This window comes from Gobio gobio, assembly GCF_949357685.1.
Source record: "Gobio gobio genome assembly, chromosome: 19".
Taxonomy (NCBI): Eukaryota; Metazoa; Chordata; class Actinopteri; order Cypriniformes; family Gobionidae; genus Gobio; species Gobio gobio.
Window position 1 is genome coordinate 38,602,130 of NC_137112.1, and position 24,319 is coordinate 38,626,448.

The 24,319-nt window shown below is 39.6% G+C and overlaps 1 protein-coding gene across 2 annotated transcripts in view; it reads left to right on the plus strand.

Annotated features, from left to right (window-relative positions):
• sipa1l2 (signal-induced proliferation-associated 1 like 2) overlaps positions 1–24,319 on the plus strand; it is a 77,301-nt gene that overhangs the window by 38,987 nt on the left and 13,995 nt on the right. For both annotated transcript variants that reach the window (XM_079844795.1, XM_079844794.1), the window contains exons 2-13: positions 1,691–3,415; positions 3,558–3,685; positions 4,574–4,762; positions 8,700–8,874; positions 9,198–9,301; positions 10,935–11,092; positions 12,021–12,606; positions 16,008–16,282; positions 19,466–19,690; positions 21,551–21,688; positions 22,340–22,434; positions 22,658–22,764. In XM_079844795.1, the coding sequence (XP_079700921.1) occupies positions 2,044–3,415; positions 3,558–3,685; positions 4,574–4,762; positions 8,700–8,874; positions 9,198–9,301; positions 10,935–11,092; positions 12,021–12,606; positions 16,008–16,282; positions 19,466–19,690; positions 21,551–21,688; positions 22,340–22,434; positions 22,658–22,764 (3,552 nt within the window). In that variant the 5' untranslated portion in view covers positions 1,691–2,043. The remainder of the gene's footprint in view (positions 1–1,690; positions 3,416–3,557; positions 3,686–4,573; positions 4,763–8,699; positions 8,875–9,197; positions 9,302–10,934; positions 11,093–12,020; positions 12,607–16,007; positions 16,283–19,465; positions 19,691–21,550; positions 21,689–22,339; positions 22,435–22,657; positions 22,765–24,319) is intronic.

Genomic DNA, 24,319 nt, shown 5'->3' on the forward strand with positions numbered 1-24,319 from the left:
AGAAGTTAAACGGAACAACATGAGGGTGAGTACATGATGACAGAGTTTACATTTTTGGGTGAATTATACCTTATTAATATAGCAAGTTCAGCCTTGGATAAAACTAACTCTATATCGCGAATCATATCAATGATACATATCGTCGCTTTTTTATATCCAACCTATTGATTATATCCACATTTTAAAAGCAATAATACCTCACATCTCCCCTGGGGATGAACATGTGTGGCTCTGTGCCTTTGTCCAAATGTCAATGCCGTATCTTTTGATGAATGTTTTACAGAGATTTCCCCCTTTGCTCTATCTAGACGTCAACTGAAAAGGAAAGTCATTTCAGAGAAGGAGCAGGCTATTATATTATGATTTAAAGACTTCAAAAACAATTGTTTTCTTTGGAATAACATGCACCCATTAATTGTGCACAAGAGAACACATGTATAAAGTAAAAAAGGTCAATTATGTTTTCTTGTTGACATTAAATCACAGCGCGGAATCCAGTGAATTTCAAGACTCTAGATGGGTAAAGAAAAACTTCAATGTGGTATACAGCTGTTGTCTATGCTGACACGAAGATGTGTTTATTTCAAAAGGAGGGTTAAAGGTATTGGGGTCAGTTTGTTTGTAACAGACAGACAGGACCGTGCTTCCAAACCACATTATTAATAAACGGCAGTTTAATCAGCTTGCCTTTCAAAGGATTATTTTTAGGTTGGCGAATTTCACAGCATGTACCCGTGGCGGCGTCTGTCAGTACTGTAATTTTATACCCTTTTCCGCTCTCACTAGTACTTTATTTTTGGATGATATAATATTGGAAAGCTCTTTCACTGAAAGGCAGTCTCAGTGAGTTCATCAGGTTTTTTTTGCTGCAAGACCTAGATTTTACATTGGATATCCAGTGGTGACCCAAAACAATACTAAAATCAAACGAAAATGTTCTTAAAATTAAATATTAAATTCTTAAGCCAAGTGCAAATGGCATAGATTCAAGTGACATACTTATATTCATATTTATTTTGCAGTCCTAGCAAAGTATGATTTATAATGAATTGCATTTTGTTAATTACATTTAGCAGTTTCTTTTCCATTTGAGAACCACTGACTAAACTCAATGGGAGATCTTTAATTTTAAAACTAATTTGGAAAACCATCATTTTCATTTTTAGTTTTTATTGTAAAATTTTACGCTATTTATTATGATTAAATACACCAATTTGCATCTTGTTTGATATTTGTAAAAAGATGGACATCTGTCAAGTACTTTCAAATGTAAAATATGTAAATGAAACAAATTTTTTAAAATTCTTTTAACACCGCTTGAAATAATAGCAATGAATATAATTATGACTTTACACTGTAGAGAAAGTGGTTTGAATCTGTTCTGCTATTCATCACAGGAAGTAGCGTGCATAGATCACTATGCTTTTCATTTAGATGTTTATCTCGAATTGTGCATGAAGGTCACAAAGTTGTACATTTGTTATATAGATGAATGACATGCATTCCTGTGAAAAAGAAAGGTGCTTTCTGAATAGACATTCAACCCCTTATTAAATTAATTGGCCTTTTTGCTGATGCTTTGTTCAGTTGAGGATTTTGAGAGCTTTGCATTCTTTCAAGGTCACATTGGTATCTCTCCCTCCCAAATGGATTCTCTAATGATCTCTCTCTCTTTCTCGTTTCTTTCCAGAGCATCAGAGAGATCCCACCTGGCTTTGTTAAGCTTACATGCCTGGGAAATGACCGTATCTCCTGCTTGCCCTCCTGTGGAGTGAGCAGTTGTCCTTGAGAGTGAAACTGAGATAAAGAGACTCATTCTCCTCCTATGGATTACAGACCCATAGGTCTGAACACCCTGACGTGGGTCAGCCATCATTCACAGACTTCTCCCAGCGTCGTCAAGCTCCTTCGCTATTGCGTAAAATGCTGGAGTTGGAATTTCTGTTCTGGACAATTTAACGTCAGGTATGAATATCCCTAACTTTAGGACCAGAGATACAGCAGACGAGGCCGTTGAAGCTTGAGAAGTGCCTCACCTCAGAGATGCAGACTGATGATCTATTTGCCAAAAAGCTTCAAGCCTTGAATGGGAATATGGGGCCTCCTGGCGCAAATACTCAAGGAACACCAGCAGTGCCCAAGATGGGCATACGTGCAAGAGTGTCAGATTGGCCACAGAAGAAGGATGGCCACGGTCCACCACCCAGGTACGACAGCCTAATGACGACCTTCCAGAATGGACAACCCAGTCAATCAGTGGAAGATGCGGTCAAACAAAGCCCGGGTTCTCCTCCCAATCCCAGCTTTCTGGAGGCAAAATATGGTCTTGGTGACCTTCTGAGCCACTCTCCTAGTAAAGTTCAGCACGCTCTCCAGAAGAGGAGCAACAGTGATGTCACCATCAGTGATATAGGGGCGGAGGACATGGATCAGACAGCAATCAACCCTAATACAGGTGCCTGTTTGCACCGGGAGTATGGAAGCACATCCTCGATCAATCGCCAGGGTTTGCCCGATGAAGGTTTTTTTGGCAATATTAAGGGTTTCCAGCCGGAACTCTCTGAGCAACCGAGCGCACCTCCTCCACATAGCTTTCCGGAGTTCCGTAGGTTTCCGGAGACCGCCGTTTCTCCAAGCCTCCAAACTGCTGCGCAGATTGCTCGGGGGGACATTCTCTGCATTCCGAACTACTCGGACTATGTGGACAGTTCGCTCTTCTACAGTCGGGAAAGGGAGAAGTCCTTCCTACAGCGGCAGAAATCTGAAAAGTGTGAGACGTCCATATTCCGCAGGCTAAAGACCATGAAAAGTGAGCAGCGGCAACTTGGCGAACACGACGACTGTAGCAGGCACGGTCGTCCATTGAGTTTTCAGAGATGCTTCGCCCACTATGATGTCCAGAGTGTGCTTTTTAATATTAGCGAGGCTGTGACTAATCGTGCAGACTTAGCACGTCGTAAGAATATTACCACGGGGGCTTCTGCAGCATCCCAACACCAAATTGGTGGGGGAATGGACAGCCTTGACCCCTTGCCTATGTGTGAGTCCCCTTTGGACAGTTGTGAGGAACTTGGGCTAAAAGCTTGCACCGATCCTGACGAAGGGGATGGGAAGAGCAATGGTTTGGTGCTGACCTGCCCGTACTTCCGTAATGAGGTTGGTGGTGAAGGTGAAAGGAAACTGAGTGCCATCAAACCAAACAGTGGACCCCACAACAATGTGGGTGACAATTATACTATTGAGTCTTCTTTAAGCTCACACTGCACCAACGCGGGGGTTTCTGTCTTGGAAATGTCCCGTGAGAATTATGCCTCTCGTGAAAATTATGCTGTTCCACGGGATTGCATCAAACGCTACATCATTGAGCACATTGACATGGGTGCTTACTACTTTCACAAATTCTTCTTCAATAAAGGTATGTTTTACAAACTAGACCTTGAATTCATGGGTCTACGCAATAGTGCTCTATAGTGATTGATTATCTCACTTAGTAATCAAAATAAATTGTATCTCTCACTGTATGTCGCCAACCCCTTCTTATTCTCTTTTCTTGAAAGAGCACCAGAACTACTTCGGTGTTGATGAGAACTTGGGCCCGGTTGCTGTTAGCATTCGGAGAGAAAAGCTGGAGGAGGGGAAGGATGGCCCACAGTATAATTATAGGGTCATCTTCAGGACCAGTGAGGTAGGACGGCACCTATAAAACACTGTTTTACACACATCATTTAACAGATCCCTGTAGATCTATTGGTCTTTGAGCCAGTCAAGTTCAGGGGTTTAAATTAAGGGAAGGGCAGATATGTCCAAAACTTGATATTATTATTGTTATATTATAATTTTTTCATTCATTTATATTGTTTTGCATAAGTGCAATAAAATGTTAAATAAGCTGATAACGTCGACTGCATGTTTTAAACAGACAGTCAGTGGACTTCTCATTAATTTATAATTGATTTCCACATTCCCATTAAGTGTATTTCCCAAAGCCTTTACGTTATCCCCTCTGAATACAAATCAGAGCTACCTCAATAATAGCATTGATTGTTTTGGAAATCAGCTCAAGATGGATGATGTCTGTGGTGTACTATTGATTTTTCCATGTATGGTGATATAAATTACCTCACTGTACTACATGATTCTCACCACTGATGCTATAAAAGTCCCAACCAGTAAGGCTTTCAAAATGGCAAGAGATCTTTCATATGCGGCCTGCCAGGGGTTTTCCTAAGGGTGACTGGATAGTTTGCTGAATTGGCGGTTGAGCGTACAATGGCCGTCTTGCTAAAAGCCAAAGCGTTACTTCAGCATTCGCCACAGTTAGTTGAACTCAATTATTCATCGAAAAGGTTGGCAGGGCATGTCGCTGGATTCAGCACCATAGACGAGGCACTCTTAGAGAGTGCTTTGCCATTTAAGAGACTAGAATGGTTTATCCATCTGTTCAGTAATAGAATTCGAGCGTGCTGTGTATTTCATTTAATGGATACATTTGCTCAGTTCCACCAACAATGTGAACTCTTTCCTTCTTTTCTCTGAATATGAACTTCACTCTCTTCACTCTGTCCAACTTTAGCTCACCACTTTGAGAGGGTCAATCATGGAGGATGCCGTCCCCTCCACGGCAAAGCATGGGACGTCTCGTGGTCTCCCTCTTAAAGAGGTGCTGGAGTACGTAGTTCCCGAGGTCAACATTCAGTGCCTCAGACTGGCCACCAGCTCACCTAAAGTCCCTGAACAACTGCTGAAGCTGGATCAGCAGGGGGTAAGTACAGTACTAAAATGTCTACAGACAGTTTTACACATAGAAAGTGTGTAGATAATTTATTTGATTTTACTTTTTTAAATACCGTAAATACCACCTTGAGCTAACATGACATATAAATAAAGATGTAAAATTATTACAGAGCACATCATAGCTGCTATTATATTGTGTATTTTTGCACACCTGGAACACAGTAGAATATAGCGTTAGCGGAACGTTAGAGAATAACGTTAGGGGAAAGTTCGAGAATAATGTTAGAATATAACGTTAGAGGATAGCGTTAGGGGTTGTTAGAGGATAATGTCTGGGGAATGTTAGAGGGTAACGTTAAAGGATAACATTAGGGTAACATTAGAATATAACGTTAGAGGATAACAAATGGGGAACGTTAGAGGATAGCGTATGGGGACGTTAGAGGATAATGTTAGAGGATAACCGGGAATGTTAGGGGAATTTTAAAGGATAACGTCAGGGGAACGTTACAGTAATGTTCTACAAACCAAAAACTAACGTTCTATTTTCGTTAAGAAAACTTCCCTGGCTAACCAAAAACAAACCTTTAAAAATAACATTCTAGGAACCAAATATTGTTATCTGGGTTACAAGCTGTGGGGGCTTTATGAGAACATTAACACTGTTTACAAGTTGAAAATAAGTAATTGCGGTAATTACGACATTGTGTGAATGCACCTACAGTCAAACATGATTTAAATCAGCCACATAAACTAAAAAAAATTATGAAATGAAGATAACATCATCTTACACCAACATCAATTAGAAAGTGGAGTTCTGAGGGAGAGACAGTATTTCATCTAACCGTCTACTGCTATGTTTATACGACAGCGATTTACTAAAAACAGACGACAACGTCTCGTAAACATACCCTTACTCATGTGTCAGCATTATTTAAATAAGCTATATGGTTTAATACAAAATAAACATTTGTCATTAATTAGTTAAGATATGCTGTGATTTGAAATTTGAACATGGATTTTTATTCTTCTTTTACATGTTGTTTCATGGAACATTAGGTCATACATGGAACATTAGGTCATAAATATTTGCCTCAAAAGTCATGGAAATGTATTTGCAGAAATGTGTATGTAACCTGCTGTATTGTCCAGTCAGCATACAAGACCAGAACTATTCATTTTATGATGTGCTCACATTAAAAGAGAGACCGCATGGAATATTTCTGTCTTAATTTATTTTTGTTATGCTATATGACCATTTCAAATTAAGTTTTGAAAGTAATGAAGTTTAATTCATTAATTTAATGTCATCTTGTAAAAGAAATAGTGCAGTTACAGGACATAAGGTATACTGTTTCCCTTATGCAGATGGAAATTTTAATATAAAATTTGATGTTAAATATAATATGCCCATTAACTTTTTTTATGGTAACAACCCAAAAATATGCTTCTTTTGTAAGTGCAACAATAAGCATTTCCCACAATACAGGCAAGCTGTAACGTAATCGTACCACCGTTTGGACAGTAAGAGACAGTTTGGCTAACACAAAGTGACAGGAGGGAAGAAACCTTCATTCTCCGTGATGATTCATTGCAAACAATGTACAATGTTGTGAACCGTACATGTCCGCAAGGCTTGTAATTACTAAGACATAATCAAGTGGGGGTTTAAGAAACCATCAATTATATCCTTCATACGTCCCATTCGCTTAGTTTTAATGCATACTGATAAAACCAGAAGCAGATGTTTTAAACCTCTGCTGATGATGTGACGTCCTTAAAAGCTGTTGTTCATTTGATAACTTACGCAAGATTGAGCTTGTAAACTAGTTCCTTTGGGCAAGGCGCCTATCAGGTGCTGCTGATGGCTTTACAACATTTCCGTTTGAGGGTTCAAATTGCAGGTGTGTCAGGATGACACAGTGTTTTACTAAAGGAACCTTTTATAAAAACAAAGATCCAATTACTTATTGACAGACCCGGACTTCTCAGGCCGAGAGTGGAACAGAGCGATGAGCAGTTGTGTCAGTAAACTGACTGAATGGAATCTGAGCAGCAGTTAAAGTCTTGATCGATATTGCAGCCACACGACCGCCAGAGGGGAAAATCTGAACAGTAACCCTGTAGAACAATAAATGCATTGAGTGCAGTTAGTTTTCAAATTAATGTTAGTAATTATTTCAAGTGGTATTTTGTCATCTCAAATCAATCAAGTTCAACGAATACCTTATTGAGGACCTCAATGTAAAATAATGATTCAACTATTGTCTGCCCTTCCAGCGCTCAGACGGGAGGTAACTAGTTTTCAAGGCAAATTATTCAGCAAAACCAGAGAAAACATCACCATGGCAACCACCTAGCCACACATAACGGGCCACTTGACCCGTCTGAGATGCTACCAACTGTGACTAGCAACACTTAGGGTGAAAATGAAAGAAAATCATTGCTTGTCTTATGCTTTGAGTCCCCGTCTTTGTCCATTTCTTCATCGCACCTCTATACTCTCTCCCGATTCTACCCCCTCTCTGATAATGGCTTTTTGGGGGGGTTTGCTTTTTCCCTCTAGACTAGAGACTGTTGGTGGCTTTTTTATGGCACAAAAAGCCAAAGCAATTGAAAGAATAGCACTAAAATTGCTTTTACCATTTTTTAAAAATTGGTACAGGGTGGGGATTTTGGACAATTACCGTAGACCTCTTAAAAATTCCTATGTCATGGTTAACCAGCGTTGTTCAGATTGTAACCCATTCAGCATTTCCTATTATTATGATGTTAAGCATCATATTCTTGACTTTCTTTACATTATCTTTTAATAATTGTCCAAATAAATGCTTGGCTGTACTATTTTTTTTTCTTTCTTTTGGCTGTCTGCAGCCCAACGTCTGGTTCCATAGCTTCTTCCTGTAGTTTCTGCCTGGTATGTGTGTCTCATACATAATGCAGAAGTGGCATCTGAGGCCAGTCTGCATGTCATTATGTGTCAGGCTTTTGCATAGATTGATAGCACTTAACATGAATAGATCACCACTTGTGTGGTAGACAGTGTATATCACCTGACCATAATGTGCTTTAAGAGTGCTTTTGATGCTTTCCTGTAGATTGTGTGTTGAAGATTGGATTTAGATACCCCTTTTTATATATATAAGGGACAGTGTTGTTATTTTTAACTGAAATATCTGAAATATCCTTTCCATTAATCGAATTAAAGCGAAAATAAAATAAAAATATACATAATACATTTATCTTAAATCATAAAAACTTAAACAAAAATGAAAAATGCTGTCTTGGCAACTAACTGAAATAAAATTAGTTGAAATCAAAATAAATTAAAGCTAAAGCTAGATAGAAATATTTAAAAATAAATAATAATAAAAATGACAAAAGCACATAACAAAATTACTGCAACCTAAACTAAAATTAAAATTAAAAGGAAAACTGAAAATATAAAATTAAAGCGAATTTAAAATCTTAATAAATACTATAATAGTATATAAATAACATAAAAATAACACTGGTAAATGGATAACATGTAGTCAGGGCGGTCATTATTAATGATTAATGTAGAAAGGATGATCAAGACCCTGACGCCAAGTAATGCTTTTTTTTTCTTCTACTTATTACACAGTTTGAGTTTAAAGTGTTTTATTGTAAGTAAATAAAGAGACCACATAATGATACAATACATGAGAGGACCACAGTGTAGAAAATCAGTTGCCAGGAACAACTACAATGGACTGTACGTTGTAATGTTCATTTATGAAAATAAAAATAAATGACCACAGAATGCAGCGACTGGCCAGTATTTCAGAGGGCCATGTAATAGATGTAAGTAGGGTTGAGGGAAGGATGTAATAGCTGGCTCAAAATACTAATAATAATAATAAAATAAAATAATAAAATAAAAAAAATTATCATTACGATGATTGAAACTGATTGATTGTGTTTTTACTCTTTGAAATCTGTAGCTGAGTTACCAGCACAAAGTGGGCATCCTGTACTGCCAGGCAGGGCAGAGCACAGAAGAGGAGATGTACAATAACGAGAGTGGTAGTCCCGCACTGGAGGAGTTTCTGGATCTACTGGGTCAGAGAGTCCGACTGAAGGGATTCAGCAAGTACAGGGCACAGCTGGACAACAAAAGTAAGTGCTACTCTCACAAGGATATCCTCAAAGTGTTTGAATGTCTGATGCACGTTCACTGCTGTGAATCTTTGACGAGCTAGAAAGCTGCTTGGCAGCTTCAGGTTAATTTCTGAAATGGGTTTTGTTAATACCATATTTGTTCTCGGTCAGTGCATATATGGCACTTTAGTTTCTCATAATCTCTTAGTCTGTGCAGATGACCCATTTGCAAATTAATACTGAACAGCGAGAGACTAATTTCGTATTTCATCATGAGTGTATGTGTCTTTTGAATTTACTGCTTTTATACGCATATGTGTGATATAATCACATCTCTGCAGCGGACTCCACTGGCACTCACTCTCTCTACACCACCTATAAAGACTTTGAACTGATGTTTCACGTCTCTACAATGCTGCCCTACACGCCCAACAACAGGCAACAAGTGAGTCGGATATATTTCATACTTATTCAAGCCCATATGACCCCCCCCCCCCCCCCCCCCCCCCCCCCCCCATGGAACACTGAAGGCATTTTGATAAGATGTCTGGTTAGCTATAACATGACTTCAGAAGGTCAGAACTTTTAAGGTGTCCTTTTGGGAGCTTACTTCATTATAAGAAAAAGAGTATGTTCAATGGAAGTTAGTTAAACAGGTTTGGAATGACATGAAAGTACACTACTGTTCCCACAAAAATATTTAGCAGTACTGTTGTTTTCAACATGGATTATAATAAGAAATGTTTCTTGAGCGCCAAATCAGCAAATGAGAATGGTTTCTGAAGACTGGAGTAATGATGCTGAAAATTCAACTTTACCATCACAGGAATAAACTATTTTTTACTTTTAAATGGTAGTGTAAGTAAAAGATCTTTAACATATTTGCTTTGGTCCCATTATTATTTCATTATTACAAACAAGCAAGCAGATAGTCCAAGATAGATCATCCTTCCTGCTGATTTATGCACACTTGAATAAGCACCTGGTCAATTGAGATTCAGGTCTGATCACTTACTCAGTCCTTTCTACTCAAAACTCTTTCAGCCCTCGTCAGCTCTCTCTTCAAGTGCCTGGTCTTGATCTGTGATCTGTGCATCTACAGACCTCACAGAGCCCAGACCAATTGTCCTGCATCCTGCTAATTGTAAACACTTCAGCGGGCAGACCAGGTTGTCATGGAAACCGTCTGAATGCCCCATCTTTTAAAAAAAATGTAAAAAAAAAAGCTCCCTTTCCAGTTGCCCTGTGAAGGGCAGGACATATCAAGGATGATTCATTAGAAATGTGTCATTTTTTGATGCATTTAAGATGTGAAAGGCTGTACTTGTTTATTTGGTGGAACAAATTCTAAAAGATGTATTTCCTTTATCCGCTATACTTTTCAATGCGCGGAACAATACTAATAGTCTGCCGCAGATTACTTTACCACCATAACAGCTTTCCATCAATGACTTCCATGAAATCCCCATGGCTAGACTGAACTCAATCGGATAATGAAACTGAGATTTGTGCTTTTAAAAAAAAGTCGTTTTTTACAGAATGAGTAGAAAGAGAAGTGAAGGAGCCCTTGCATGGGTCTTTATTTGGCTGATTTGTGGGATTTGATGTTTTTTGTCCATAGGATCATGGTCCGATAGGGATAATCTTAGAATATAAGCTGGTGAAGATCTTCACCGCTTTGAGCTTTAGTTCAGTATACCTCTGATCCTCTTTTTTTTCTCTCTCTCTCTGCTGACAGAGAAATGAGTCTACAGGGGTTCTACAGTAGACTACAGCTAAGCCTTTACATTTACACGTTACTTAAGCTTTTTTACAAACAGTTATTTGTCCAGTATGCAGTAGTTAGAATTATATGTGGATGTTCCTTCAAGTCCAATGTCCCAGAGGTTGATTTTTAATTTTTTATCATTTCATTTCATTATTTTATTTTTTATTTACGCACATGTTTTCACTTTTGGAGAGTGTGTTTTCAAGTAAATTTTTGCTTTCGCTTTCTGATTCGATGGCTGTAACTGTAGCTGGTTTCTTTTTAAAATCATTATGATGACTTTCTTCCTATTATCTGTTCCTCTATCCAGCTACTGAGGAAGAGGCACATTGGAAATGACATCGTTACCATCATTTTCCAAGAACCAGGAGCTTTTCCATTCACACCCCAAAACATACGCTCTCACTTTCAACACGTCTTCATCATCGTCAAAGTCCACAATCCTTGCACAGAGCATGTGTGTTACAGGTAAGATGTAAAATGTCAATTACATATAGTTTTCAGCCTAGTATGTTCAATAAATGCTTCTGTTTTCCGATAAGGATGCACTGTAAAAAAATATTGTTAGTTTAACTTAAAGTAAGTTACCTGGTTGCCTTAAAATTGAGTTCATTGAAATAGAAAAATTGAGTTAATACAATGAAGGGGATTGGTTTAATCAACTATTGTTATCTGAACCACATTATCTAAGCTGTTTTGGCAAGAGAAAATAGGTTGTGGCGTGGCTTATACATATCTTTGCTGAACTAAATACTGTTTTTAAAGTCATGCCCAACCCATCCAGAATAATCCAATTTTGTAAATTAGAGATTTCTTTTTAGTTGGGCAGGGGTTGGAGGCAGATGAAGATGCTTTCCAAACAGCTTGGTGACAGTCAGATTTGACCTCTCAGAACGATACGGAGGATTAAAGGATAAGATCGAAGGGAATTCAATTTCCAGTCTTATTTACTCAGTGTGTACCTCTTAAGCTTGTTCAGCGTAACATTGCAGAGAGCTGAGGGAGGCTGGAACCCGTCTCAAAGCAAAATTGCTTGTCTCATCTTTCTGAGCAGATCTGTGAGAGACTTCTGCGGCAGGATTTCAGAATTGATGTCAATGTTGAAGTCAAACGGAAAAACCTTTCTATGCATTTTTCTCACAGGAGCCATGTGCTTCCCACCTTTGTGCATATTACGTATATTAAAGTTGAATCTCCTATCCTAGCTTAATATGTGGAGACCCTTAGTATGTATATAAATGTATATAAAACAATATTTAAAATTATAATTATATTATATTGTTCAAAAGTTTATGTTCAAAAGGTTCTTTAAGGTTTTGAAAGAAGTCTCTTTGACGAATTGAGCTAGATTTTTAAGTGACTAAAACTCATTTAATCATATTTCTTTATTCAATAGTGTTGCAGTTGCCAGATCCAAAGATGTGCCTCAGTTCGGACCTCCCATACCCAAGGGAGTGATGTTCCCAAAGTCTGCTGTTTTCCGGGACTTCCTGCTAGCCAAGGTGATCAACAGCGAAAACGCGGCCCACAAGTCTGAGAAGTTCCGCGCCATGGCAACACGTACCCGCCAAGAATACCTTAAAGACTTAGTGGAGAACTTCACCGGTGCAACGCCTGTGGATGCCTCAGGTGCAAAATTCAGCTTCATCACCCTAGGCGCCAAAAGGAAGGAACGCAGCCGGCCAAGGAACAATGCTCATCTGTACAGTACTGGAGCCATCACGTGGTCAGTGGTTGCCCGGGACAGCTGCCAGTCCACCGATATCGGATGTTTGCTGGCCATCTCCCGCGAGTTTGTGGCACTCATTGAGGAAGCGTCCCGGGAAGTGGTTTTCAACTGTTACTGCAAGGACGTAATTGGTTGGAGCTCGTCCTCCATGGTTGGCAGGGTGAAGCTCTTTTACGAACGTGGCGACTGTGTGGTGTTTTCCGTGCAGGACGGATGCCCAGAGGAAGTTCGAGAGGTCGTACAGCGATTAGAGGTATGTGTAGCCAATCCAAGAGGAGAGATCAAGTTTAATCTAAGCTGAAGCTCAGTCCAAGCTTGCCTTTTACTGTGAATAAGCAAGCAGTGTTGGTATACAGGATCAAGTTTCTCTCGCAATCAGGGGCCAGAGGTCAATGGATTAGCATAAGAAAGGTAGAAAGACCATGTTAGAGCAGAATATAGTACCTTAGTTTACCTTAAGCTTGCCAGAACCATTCACTTTTTTCACTCTGGGTTATGTACGTACATCAACACACACCTTAATAAAACAATATTAGTTCCACTTCTTGCTTTATTGCCGCCTTTTCATGCTCAGTTGGGCCAGACCTGCAGACTGGCATTTTTTACAGTGCAATGGAGGCTTAAGTGGGTGTACATGCTGTTTATAGTGATCGACCCAGTCAGCATGTGTGGTCCATTCTCTTTGTGAGATTTGACAGCTTGTAAAATACTGTGCTTTAACTGTTCACAAGCTCTTAAATGTGTTTTTTTTACATTGGTTGGTTTTCTGTCATCATCATAGTGTTTGTGCAGCAGACCATCAGCACTAAATTAAAATTCAGTCATCGTTTACTCACCCTTGTGTCATTCCAAACCTGTATGGCTGGCTGACTTATGTGGAACACAAAAGAAGCATTTTGAAAAATATTGTAGGTTTTGTTTTGTTTAGTTTTTTTTGTCCATACAATAAAAGTCAGTGACTTTTTTTGTACCCCTTTGGCTGTCATTGATTAAAACAATCTTAAAAAAATAAAAGAAAGTAAGTCATACAGGTTAAGTGACATACATTTTTGGTTCATTTTGTGCATTTCATTTTAAATCTGTGTTTGGTAAATTTTTTTTTATATTTTTAGCAGATATTATGGTAAAAGCCAAGCGGTGTCTAAATAACAAATCCTTTCGTTAACATCTTAGTTTAGAGTCCAATTCTCACTATTAACCAGTTGCTTATTAGCATGCATATTGCTAGGATATAGGCTGTTTTTTAGTACTTTTAACATAGACGGAGTTTGGGGAAGCAGACTGCTGAGTTGGCTCAAGTTGGCTCAGCGTCTGGGTCCAAAGTTGCCCTGATACACCAAGCAGACGCTTGACACCCAACGGCCAAGTAGCACGTCTGTTCTGCGCTTGCGTATGATTAAACAGCTTTCCGTACCAGCTGGTGGCAGTTTTCGTTATTCAAAGCGGGAAACTGGAAGAGCTACCCTGTATATCCTATATAAACAAAGCTCACCTCATAATCTCGCTCACCACAGACGATCACTTCTGGGGGTTTTTCTCGTGTACTGGTTCGCTAGCAGAACAGCCAATCAGAACGATCAGATGACCTGACTGACCAACAAGCGCAGACCCTGATTCAACGTGTCGAATCGGCTGAAAAACAGTCTACGAGGACCAAAACTTAGGAAACTTAGTTGGCCGACACACGAAAACTTGGTGTGTTCCAGGCTTTAGACAACTGTTTTATGATAGAAATGTTCACCTACCGACAGTAATAGACTGCAAACTACTCAACGCTTTGTTAAATTTTGCCGTTTTTAATTGAAAAAATGCGATCGTGATTCATGTAATTCTTAAATTAATGTGACGACGAGACTTTTGTATTTTCTACATATTAGACATACGAATAAGAGTGAACTCTTTTAAATCAGTTATGGTTCGCTCCAACCGTTACTTGGATAACTGTGGCAATTCCAGAGCTAATACATGCAAACGAGCACTGACTCGGCCCCTCCGGCGGTCGGGGACGCGTGCATTTATCAGATCCAAAACCCATCCTGGTGTGGCCGGGGGGTGTCGGCCGCTCGGTCCCCTGGCCACTTTGGTGACTCTAGATAACCTCGGGCCGATCGCGCGCCCTCCGCGGCGGCAACGACTCATTCGAATGTCTGCCCTATCAACTTTCGATGGTACATTTGGCGCCTACCATGGTGACCACGGGTAACGGGGAATCAGGGTTCGATTCCGGAGATGGAGCCTGAGAAACGGCTACCACATCCAAGGAAGGCAGCAGGCGTGCAAATTACCCATTTCCGACATGGAGAGGTCGTGACGAAAAATAACAATACAGGTCTCTTTCGAGGCCCTGTAATTGGAATGAGCGTATCCTAAACCCATGGGCGAGGACCCATTGGAGGGCAAGTCTGGGGCCAGCAGCTGCGGTTATTCCAGCTCCAATAGCGTATACTAAAGTTGCTGCAGCTAAAAAGCTCGTAGTTGGATCTCGGGAGTGGGCTGGCGGTCCGCCGCGAGGCGAGCCACCGCCTGTCCTGGACCCTGCCTCCCGGTGCCCCCCGGATGCCCTTAACTGGGTGTCTGGTCCAGGGGCCCGGAGTGTTTATTTTGAAAAAATTAGAGTGACTGGCGCAAGATGGACGAAAGCGAAAGCATTTGCCAAGAATGTTTTCATTAATCAAGAACGAAAGTCGGAGGTTCGAAGACGATCAGATACCGTCGTAGTTCCGACCGTAAACGATGCCGACCCGTGATCCGGCGGCGTTATTCCCATGACCCTCCGGGCAGCGTGCGGGAAACCACAAGTCTTTGGGTTCCGGGGGGAGTATGGTTGCAAAGCTGAAACTTAAAATAATATATTTGCAAATAGTTTAAATTGATTGCTTCATTAGCCTATTACAAAGACCTAGAATAAAGACCCCCCCCCCCCCCCCCCAGAAAGCACAAAAGTGAAACTCCGCCTATGACTTTTAAAGCACATATTAAAGCCTTATTATGCATGACCATATTCTACATCCCTTAATTCTACCCAATACCTAAACTTAACAACCTTACTAACTATTTAGGGTCCAAGTAAGCAGTAATTAAGAGTTATTGAGGCAAAAGTCATATTTAATAGTTAGTTAATAGTGAGAATTGGACCCTAATCTAAAGTGTGACCATCCTTTCATACAGTATTTCTTTTAAACCACCTCACTCATCAAAGTGTTTTTGTTGTTTTTGTGGGTGCTTCGAAAAATGCCTTCGGGCTCTTAGTAGCTTTGAAGAGTCTGAGTAAGGTCAGCTTAACTGAGGTTTGCTTAAAACTGTGTATTTTGGGGTTTAAGTTGTATGCAAAAGGTTTAAGCTGCTATATCACACATACGTTTGTTTTAGGTGTCCAATTCTCAGTTTGGGTTGTTGGAATGTGTTATTCATGAGACAACCAGCCTGTTGTGTTCTCCCGTGTTGGTTTGACATCAGTTAATTTCATCCTTCAGAGACCTGGCTTCAGCCATCATATATATCTCTGCATACCTGCCAACCCATCTGCATGCTTACCTGTGCAGGACCTTCTGCCGATCATCACAGTATAGATTTTATCTTTAAAAGTCGCTGAGGTGACAAAAAGCCTGGTTTCAGATGGTTAAAGTCATTTCGTCTGTTCTGTCTTCTCCGCAGATGGTCACCAGGGGTTGTGAGACGCTAGAGATGACCCTGCGCAGAAATGCCCTGGGCCAGCTGGGCTTCCATGTCAACTTTGAGGGTGTGGTAGCCGACGTGGAGCCGTTCGGCTTCGCCTGGCAGGCAGGACTTCGCCCTGGCTGCCGTTTGGTAGAAATCTGCAAGGTCGCTGTTGGGACTTTAACTCACGAACAGATGATTGACTATCTGCGGACCTCCACACCTGTTACGGTGGTTGTCATACATCCACACGAGGATGGCACCCCCAGAAGGTACAGTTTGTCCTCAGTCTTCCATTGGCAGTTATGCTTTTCATTACCTTCTTTCTTATTTATTCAAAAAATCTTTTTAAAATCATGTTCACAATGCCGAATAGATTTAAAATGTGTTTATTATTCAAAATGCAGCACATGTTATAAACCTTGTTATAAATCATGGCCACATTTACAAAAATGACCCTCAAAACTAAACCTTTACTAAATGTAATTCAGACAGATGGGCCACACCAAATTCTCATGGGCGAACAGAGGTCATGTCCTGAAGAGATGATTTCTCTTGTCTCTTAAAATAATCTCTTGATAAGACTCTTGAGATAATCTGTGAATGATATGATCGTAGTCTGCTTGTATTTTTTACTTTTTTTTTTGGAGCCTTTACATGAAAGAAACCACTCACGGCAAACTGTCCTGAAATAGAAAGTGACCCAGAACCCTTTTGAACTTTGTTGAACACGTGCCTCATGTTCTGTTTGCTCATTTCAGAAGAGCTGAGGGCTTACCAAAAACGTCTGAAGGCAGAGATTAAAGTGACCCTCTAGACTGTCAATAACTGGATTGACTTTTATCGCCCCCCTGCAAGGCATGAAAGCCACAGATATCAAGCGCTCTGTGCTCTTTGTAAACACAAATTTATAGAAGATTGCTTGCACTTCTGGTTGAGTGCTCTAAATAGCTGTATCTTGGGCAAGTCGTTTCTAGAGAACTATAGTTAACAGAAGCATGCCAGGACAAGTCATGGTTGTATTTGCTTATAGTTCAGATCAGAGTGTTCAGCAATAATATTGCATTTGGATGTCATTGGATTTTCAATTGGATGTCAAAAATAACTTTAGTACTGAAGTCTGTAGAGATGTCTTGAACTTCAGAGTAAATTAACAGGCATATTTATTTAATTTGAAAGCATTTGTTTGCAAGGCATTTCTCAATTCAAGGAATTTGTGCATGAGGGTCTAAGAGTGCATTGTTCTCCATAGAAGTAGTTTTTTGAAGTACTGTATATCATTGTAGTGGCTGTGAGAATCTGTCTTGAGAGCCCTCGCCTGTTCCAGCTCTTCGTTCAAGAAGATCACCAGAGATTCTTGTTTCGGAAGTAATTCAGTGTGTGTGGTTGGTACAGAGAGGATTAGATTGGAAAGCATCATTAACCATCAATGAATCCCGCTGCCGTGGGCTGGACTTGTTCATTTTCTGTTTGTTCTTCTCTCTCTCTAATAACACCCACCAGATAATCACAGAAAAATACAGTACATCTTTTATCGGATACCATTTGTCATCTCATTTGCAGATGTGTCTTTTCTCTTGCCAAACAGCCCTGCAGTGATTATCTTTTAATATTTTCTGCCAATTTCACTCACAAAATGATCCCTTGATGCTGAATGACTGACTAGAAAAATACTCCAGATTAATACATTGAAATGGATTCATAGAAATAGCCTGGCTCTAAACACAGCTAGCAATTATTTACAGTGGTGTCCAAAAGCCTGAGAACACTAGTGAAAAGTGAACTAGTTTTGCAATTTTTTTTATTACAAATTATATTTTAGGATAACAATTTGAGTTATAATTTGAATTGGGAAAATTAACATTAATTTCACACCATTTCAGTCACATGATCAGTGTCACTAATTTGCTTCAAAGTATAAGAGTTTCAGCTTTCATTTGTTTTTGAGTCCTAGATTTTTTTACTGTGGTCTCAAACCTTTGGACCCCGATGTGTGTGTGTGTGTGTAAACGTCAACTGCCGGGAGTTATCCAGTCAGATCAGAGGCGTGAAGGAAGTGATCCCGCTGTTGGGGGGCTCTGACCTGTAACTCAACTGCCATGATAATCCTCATTCTTTTGGAAGGAGCGGTCTGCCCCCACAATGCTGATTCCAACCTCTCAGGCATTTCAAGGCTAATTAACTCTAGGGGGAAAAACGTGATCTATCCAAAAATCAGGTTAATCCATAGTATTGATGTGATTAATCCCTTCAGGCTTTTCTATAATTAAATACATGTCGGGTACATGTTGTGCTGTTGATATAATGAAAGTTGTTTCTAAGTGGAGATAATCACTGGGTTAGCTCATGTAGGCGGCCTACAGGGCCGTAACCACCACAGACTTTGAGGGGGACAAGTCCCCTTGAATAATTAGAAATGGCCAAATTGCTGCTGCTCTGCTGTACTCCATTACACACGGCTCTGTTTGTTGCTATGATGACAAAAGTAAAATGTTACATTTTTTAGGTTGGTCTGCCTCAGCGATCTAACAGCGCTCATCACTGTCAGAATGAGGGAGATGGCCAATTAAATCAAAGAAGCCGGGGCTTACTGTTTGTGCGAATTCCAAGGCAACACTTTAGTTATAGCAGTGAAAGAGTGTGTCGTAAGATGTAAGGTGTAAAACTGTTCCACGATAAAAACATTCAGTGACCAACAGTAATATCAAGTGATGCAAACTACTTGACATTTTTTATGAAATTTTACCGTTTTGAATTGAAAATATAACATTATTTATGTAACAAGGTTTGTTATGCTGCATTGTCCTGTTTAAAGGAACAGGAATTTCTGCTTGTTTACCTGTAGAAGAAAGTTCATGTGACTCAACCTGAAAAAACAAATCAGTTTATGACGGTTCCCCATGTTCAAAATTAGTCACTAAATAACATACGTGGTCATCTGAGTCATCAAAAATTAAATGTGCGGCTATTGTGAGTGACAAGCCCCTCTATATCAAATGGTTATACAGTGGTAAATTGACATACCATTTTACCCAATGATTTTCATATGGACGGTGTGCTGTATAAAGTTTAAAAGTTTGGGTTAAATGTTAAAGAAATTTATACTTTCAACATAGACATGAAATCGATCACATGACAGTAAGATATTGTTTCTTGAGCAGCATATTAAAATGATTTCTGAAGGATCATGTGGCACTGAAGACTGGAGTAATAATGCTGAAAATTCAGCTTTGCCATCACCGGAAAATGGAAAATTGTTATTTTAAATTGTAATATAATATTTCACAATATTGCTCTGTTTACTGCGTTTAATAAATACAGCAATTATAAGCATAAGAGATTTTCCAAAACATTATATATAACATGATATACAATGGTATTACTATGATAAATGTCCAAAAAATAAACATGGTATGGGTAATGTGTAAAAACCCATGGTAATTTGTGTTTTTCAGAGGTGCCTCAGAGCTGTATCGTGTCCCCGTCATGGAGTACAAGTCTCTTGGTACCGGCCCTGGTTGGCACAGGATGACTCACGTTCCCCAGGGGCTGCCGCTGTCTCGAGTTTCTCCCACTCAGGGTCCAGATCGACCCTCCCCGGGCCAACAGATGTTCCAGTACGCGCAAGCTGCCATCTCACGCAGCACTTCTTTCGATAAGAAGTACCAGGATGGATCCAGGTAGGAGATATGTGATAATGTCATTCCAAACACAAAAGCTGCTCTTTCATGTTCACGTATGTCTATAATTTCATTAGATCCTATATGAGGAAAACCTATAAGGAAGAGATTCTCATGGAGGGGCAGAGTGGATTGGTTTGGTTTGTGTAATTGATCTCGTCGTTGCAGTCATCTCCATTACAGCTTGTGGGTCATCCAGAATTCAGCTGTTTATTAGTGTTGATGCACGTGCATCGTTCAATGCATTGATTTCTTCAAAAAAAGATGTCAATACTGTCTCTAGGCCTTTTCTGTCTCTGGTCTCCTGTCATGGTTGATATTCAGAATAGATACCACCCAGCTTTTCTATAATGCTGATTGATCTGAAAATCAGTTTTACATGGACAGCTAAAGCAAAAACATGCCTGAAGTCAGACACAAGGACAAACATTTTTCTGGCTCATATTACGTAATGAAAATCGATTAAATAGTGTTTTATTAGCTCTGTAAATAGTGGACTGCATTCGGAAATGTCCAGGTCACATTTCAGTCCAAAGAGGAATTTGGTCTATTCATAATAAAGTAAGTGGTGAACAATAAAAATGTAATTAAGTAAAATTATATTAGGACTATTGAACTAAAAATGTAACATTATTTTAATGACATTTACTAAACCCTCACTCCCCCCCAACACACACACACACATGTTTGTTTTTGTGAAATGTGGGGACATTCCATAGGCGTAATGGTTTTTATACCGTACAAACCGTATTTTCTATCCCCTTACACTGCCCCTGCCCCTAAACTTAGCCCTCACAGAAGAGTGTGCAGTTTACTTTCTGTGAAAAAAAACTTGTTCTGTGTGATTTATAAGCATTTTGAAAAGTGAGGACATGGGGAACGTCCTCATATTTCACCCTCTTTTTGTAATACCTATGTCATACCCATGTCATTATACACATTTGTGTCCTGATATTTCACGAAAACATGCCCACACCGCCTAATTCTCTAATTCTATTGTAATGATGTCTGAATCCTGTTTTTAAATCAACATAATTGTACCTATTAAAAATAATTATACTATAAATATATAGTATATTATTTTGTATTTGTATTGTTTTTTTTAATTGGTCGCCACTGTGAATGTGTCAAGTAACAAACAGCAACACCTGGTTTTTAATGGGTAAAAGGTAACAAACAGCAACACCTGGTTTTTATCAGGCTAAGCAACAAAAACTTTAAGGAACAATGATTCATAACGCTGATGTTTGATTATCGAGACATATCTCGGCTGATATATCCTCTGGGAAAGCCCAAAAGGGAGCACATAGAGGCTATTAAGGATGATACATTCCACCCTGTGGATTAGAGAAGGCAAAAAAGTATGGAATGATCATGTCAAAGTCTGATGTGGCATTGATTCGCTTTCGCATTTCTCAGGAGACGCCTTTCAGGTTGAGCTAATTGGGAACTTGATTTTCCGGTGCCGTAGACTTGGGATCCCTTCGTAATGCGTGTCTTCTTGTGCAATTGAGTGACTGTGTGTTTCATGCTTGTGTCTTCACCTTGTCTGAAATGCACACACCTTTGCGGCCTCTTCACCCAGGCTGTCATCCCATTCCCTGCTGGGATCTGTGTTGCACATGGCATGTCATTCCTTCCTGGAGTATGTTTCTCTTATTTCCCCTCTGGAATGCGCAGACGTTCCCAGCCCTGGAGACACGGGGTCCCGCTATGAATAGAATCTGCTCCAACACTTTTTTTTGACAGTGTTTCCTCCCTCCGGTCCAGAATATGAATGAGTCTTGTTGCAGTGCTCTCATTGCGTGTGCTACCAGAGCTTTGATTAATGAGCTTCTGCCTTGTGTTTGCTCATTGCAGGGTGTTGCAGGACTTTGAGATGGTTCAGAGTCCGTCTGGAAATCCTGGCCAGCACTACTGCAGTTCTCCCAGTAACCAATCAACCTCCAGTGACCCCGGTCCCTGCGGCACATGGGCCCAGAAAGCCAGTTATGATGGGTAATGAGATTCTGTTCGCCTCAGCCTTGTACCTCAGAAATAAAAGAGCTCAGCAGGTTTAGAGGTTATCACAAAAGTCTAATCATATGAGATTTGGTGCAAATCTTCGGTGCAAACAGAATTAGAGAAGGATGTCTAGTATGAGCTAATATTTCATGGCCAGCTTTGTAAACATCAGCTGTTCTTTCACAGACAGATGCACAACACAGGAGGTTATTGAAACCTCCCTGCCCCACCAATGCTAGGACAGTTAACCATGACCTCTACATCACCTTGCTAAACCACTCACTTTAAACAAACGTTTCATATCATACATTTTTCATTTTATTTTGTCCCTTGAGGTTCACAATCTGTGCTTTAATAGTGCTGCAAAAATATAATCAGGGACTTTGCAAAGACAAATCGCAGCCACTTTTCTGAACATTAAAGAAGATTCTAAAATTTAGACAAACATTTTTATATCTTTGCCTCGAAAGATCAAGGAAAATTATAATTTTTTTATAATATGACCCCTCTATATTTTCCCTCCATATGAAATGTATTCATCAGGCTGATACAACATGCTTTGGCAGTAAAATCAAAATATCATTAATGTCTATGGATAATGCCTGTGGACCTTTACATTACAACGATATTCTACTTGTCCCATAGATCACAATCACCTGCCCTTCATGATCAGCCAGAAGAAAAAGAGGGAGACGTGCACAGAGATAGAGAGCACAAGCTGGAGAGGACGCGGTCTGCTGGTATGGAAGCATTGTTTTTCTCAAGCGCCAATTAAACTTCATTAGTTTCAAGTGACTTATGGAATTTATTTACCTACTTTAATTGACTGTTTTATGAATTTAACAATCTGCATTAAATAACCAGAGTCATTTTCTATTTATCATTTGGTTAAGATCGACTAATCGGTTTTAAATGCACAGCGTTCCATTTAATGTCATGTAACATCACATCCATTATTTCCAGGATCGCCTTGTGTACCAGAAGCCAAGTGGCACATCCCATCCACCAAGATCCTAAACCGAGGTCTACAGAGACAGGGGGCGAAAGACTCGCCTGGTAAATTTCCTCGTGTAAGTAATCAATCAGTTGAACTATAAAACCGTTAGATCCAGTCTCTGATTTGAAGTCTTTTTTTTTAATAGCACTGGGACTTGTTTCCTTCTGCTTGTCTACATTTGCAGCATTCCAAACGGCGGTTTTCTAGTTTACATATTAACTTCAGGTTATTGGAGCATAAACATCTTTATGATACAGTAAATGTCTTTTACTGTACAGCAACAGAACCAAATGCTACGTAAATGCATGTGTGTCGGTGCAAGTGTTTGTGTGTTTATATGTGGCTGATGGGTGCAGTGACCTCATTAGTCAGGAACGTGTAGTTGGCAGTATTGCAAATGCACAACATTTCTCCGTGTGGGTGGGTAGTTGTGGAGTGGAGGTCATTGGTTTGGAGGAAAAGGGGGGTTGACATCTATGGCAGATGGCTCATATTGTCACATCCAGTCATGCAATCCCTGTGGGAATTGACATAAGAAACTGGACGCCGGCACAGTTACAGGACACCACACTGTACATTCTGACTTGTGCTGTGCTCTGGGTAGCTCCAACATCAGGAGCCTATACATCAGGTTAAGTACAAATACACCGGATTTATCAAGCACGAAAAGGTCACCCTACCCTTGCTGCTTGCAGCCGATGTTGATGCTAATGGCAAGAAATATCTTCATGGGTCATGTTTATCTCGTATTACTTATCCAAAGCCCTGCATCTCCCATTACTTGATTCACAGAACTGACAGCGTTTTGCAATAGTGTATTGACCGTATTGGCTTTAGCCAGAGAGGACATTAGGAAAGGGTGCGCATTGTAGATCTTCCAAAGCAAACCATGCATTAAAGTTTAAAAATCATCCGCTTTCCATTCATGTGAAAGGGCTTAAATTTAGAGGATGCAATTTAACCGAATAATCAATTATTAATTTTCCATGAGATTGGTTACAGTAGGTGGTAATGGCATAGTGCTGGTTCTCCTGTCTGTTGCTTTTATTGCTCTGCTAAATGCACTTCAGTGCTCTGGGGGTCTTCCTTCATCCATTTTTGTTGGATTGTATTGTGACCATGAAGTAAACAAATGTTGCATTTCAATAAAAATGGTTTCCCTGCCTCATATTCAGTGCCCAAGTACCAATGGTAAAAAATGTTCACTCTGAATATTTTGAAGAATTTTTTAAAATTATTATACAGTACAATAATATATATGTATATACAGTATCTCTATTTTCATTGTATAATATTATTTTCTTGAGCACCAATTTAGCATATTAGAGCGAAAATAGAAATAGGTAACGCTATATTTTATAGTGTCCTTGTTACTTATGTTACATGTAGTTACTGTAGTAATAACAGTAAATTATGCATAATTACATGCAACTAACCCTCAACCAAACCCTTATCCTACCCTAGTTAATTAATATTACTCAGTACTTAAGTATATAATGTAACAATTTTAACAATGACACCTTAAAATAAAGTGTAACCTAAAATTGTTATTTCAATTGTATTAATATTTCACAATGCACTGTTGGTGGATTTACTTTTTAACAGTTTTCACTCAGTAATTGCTAGTA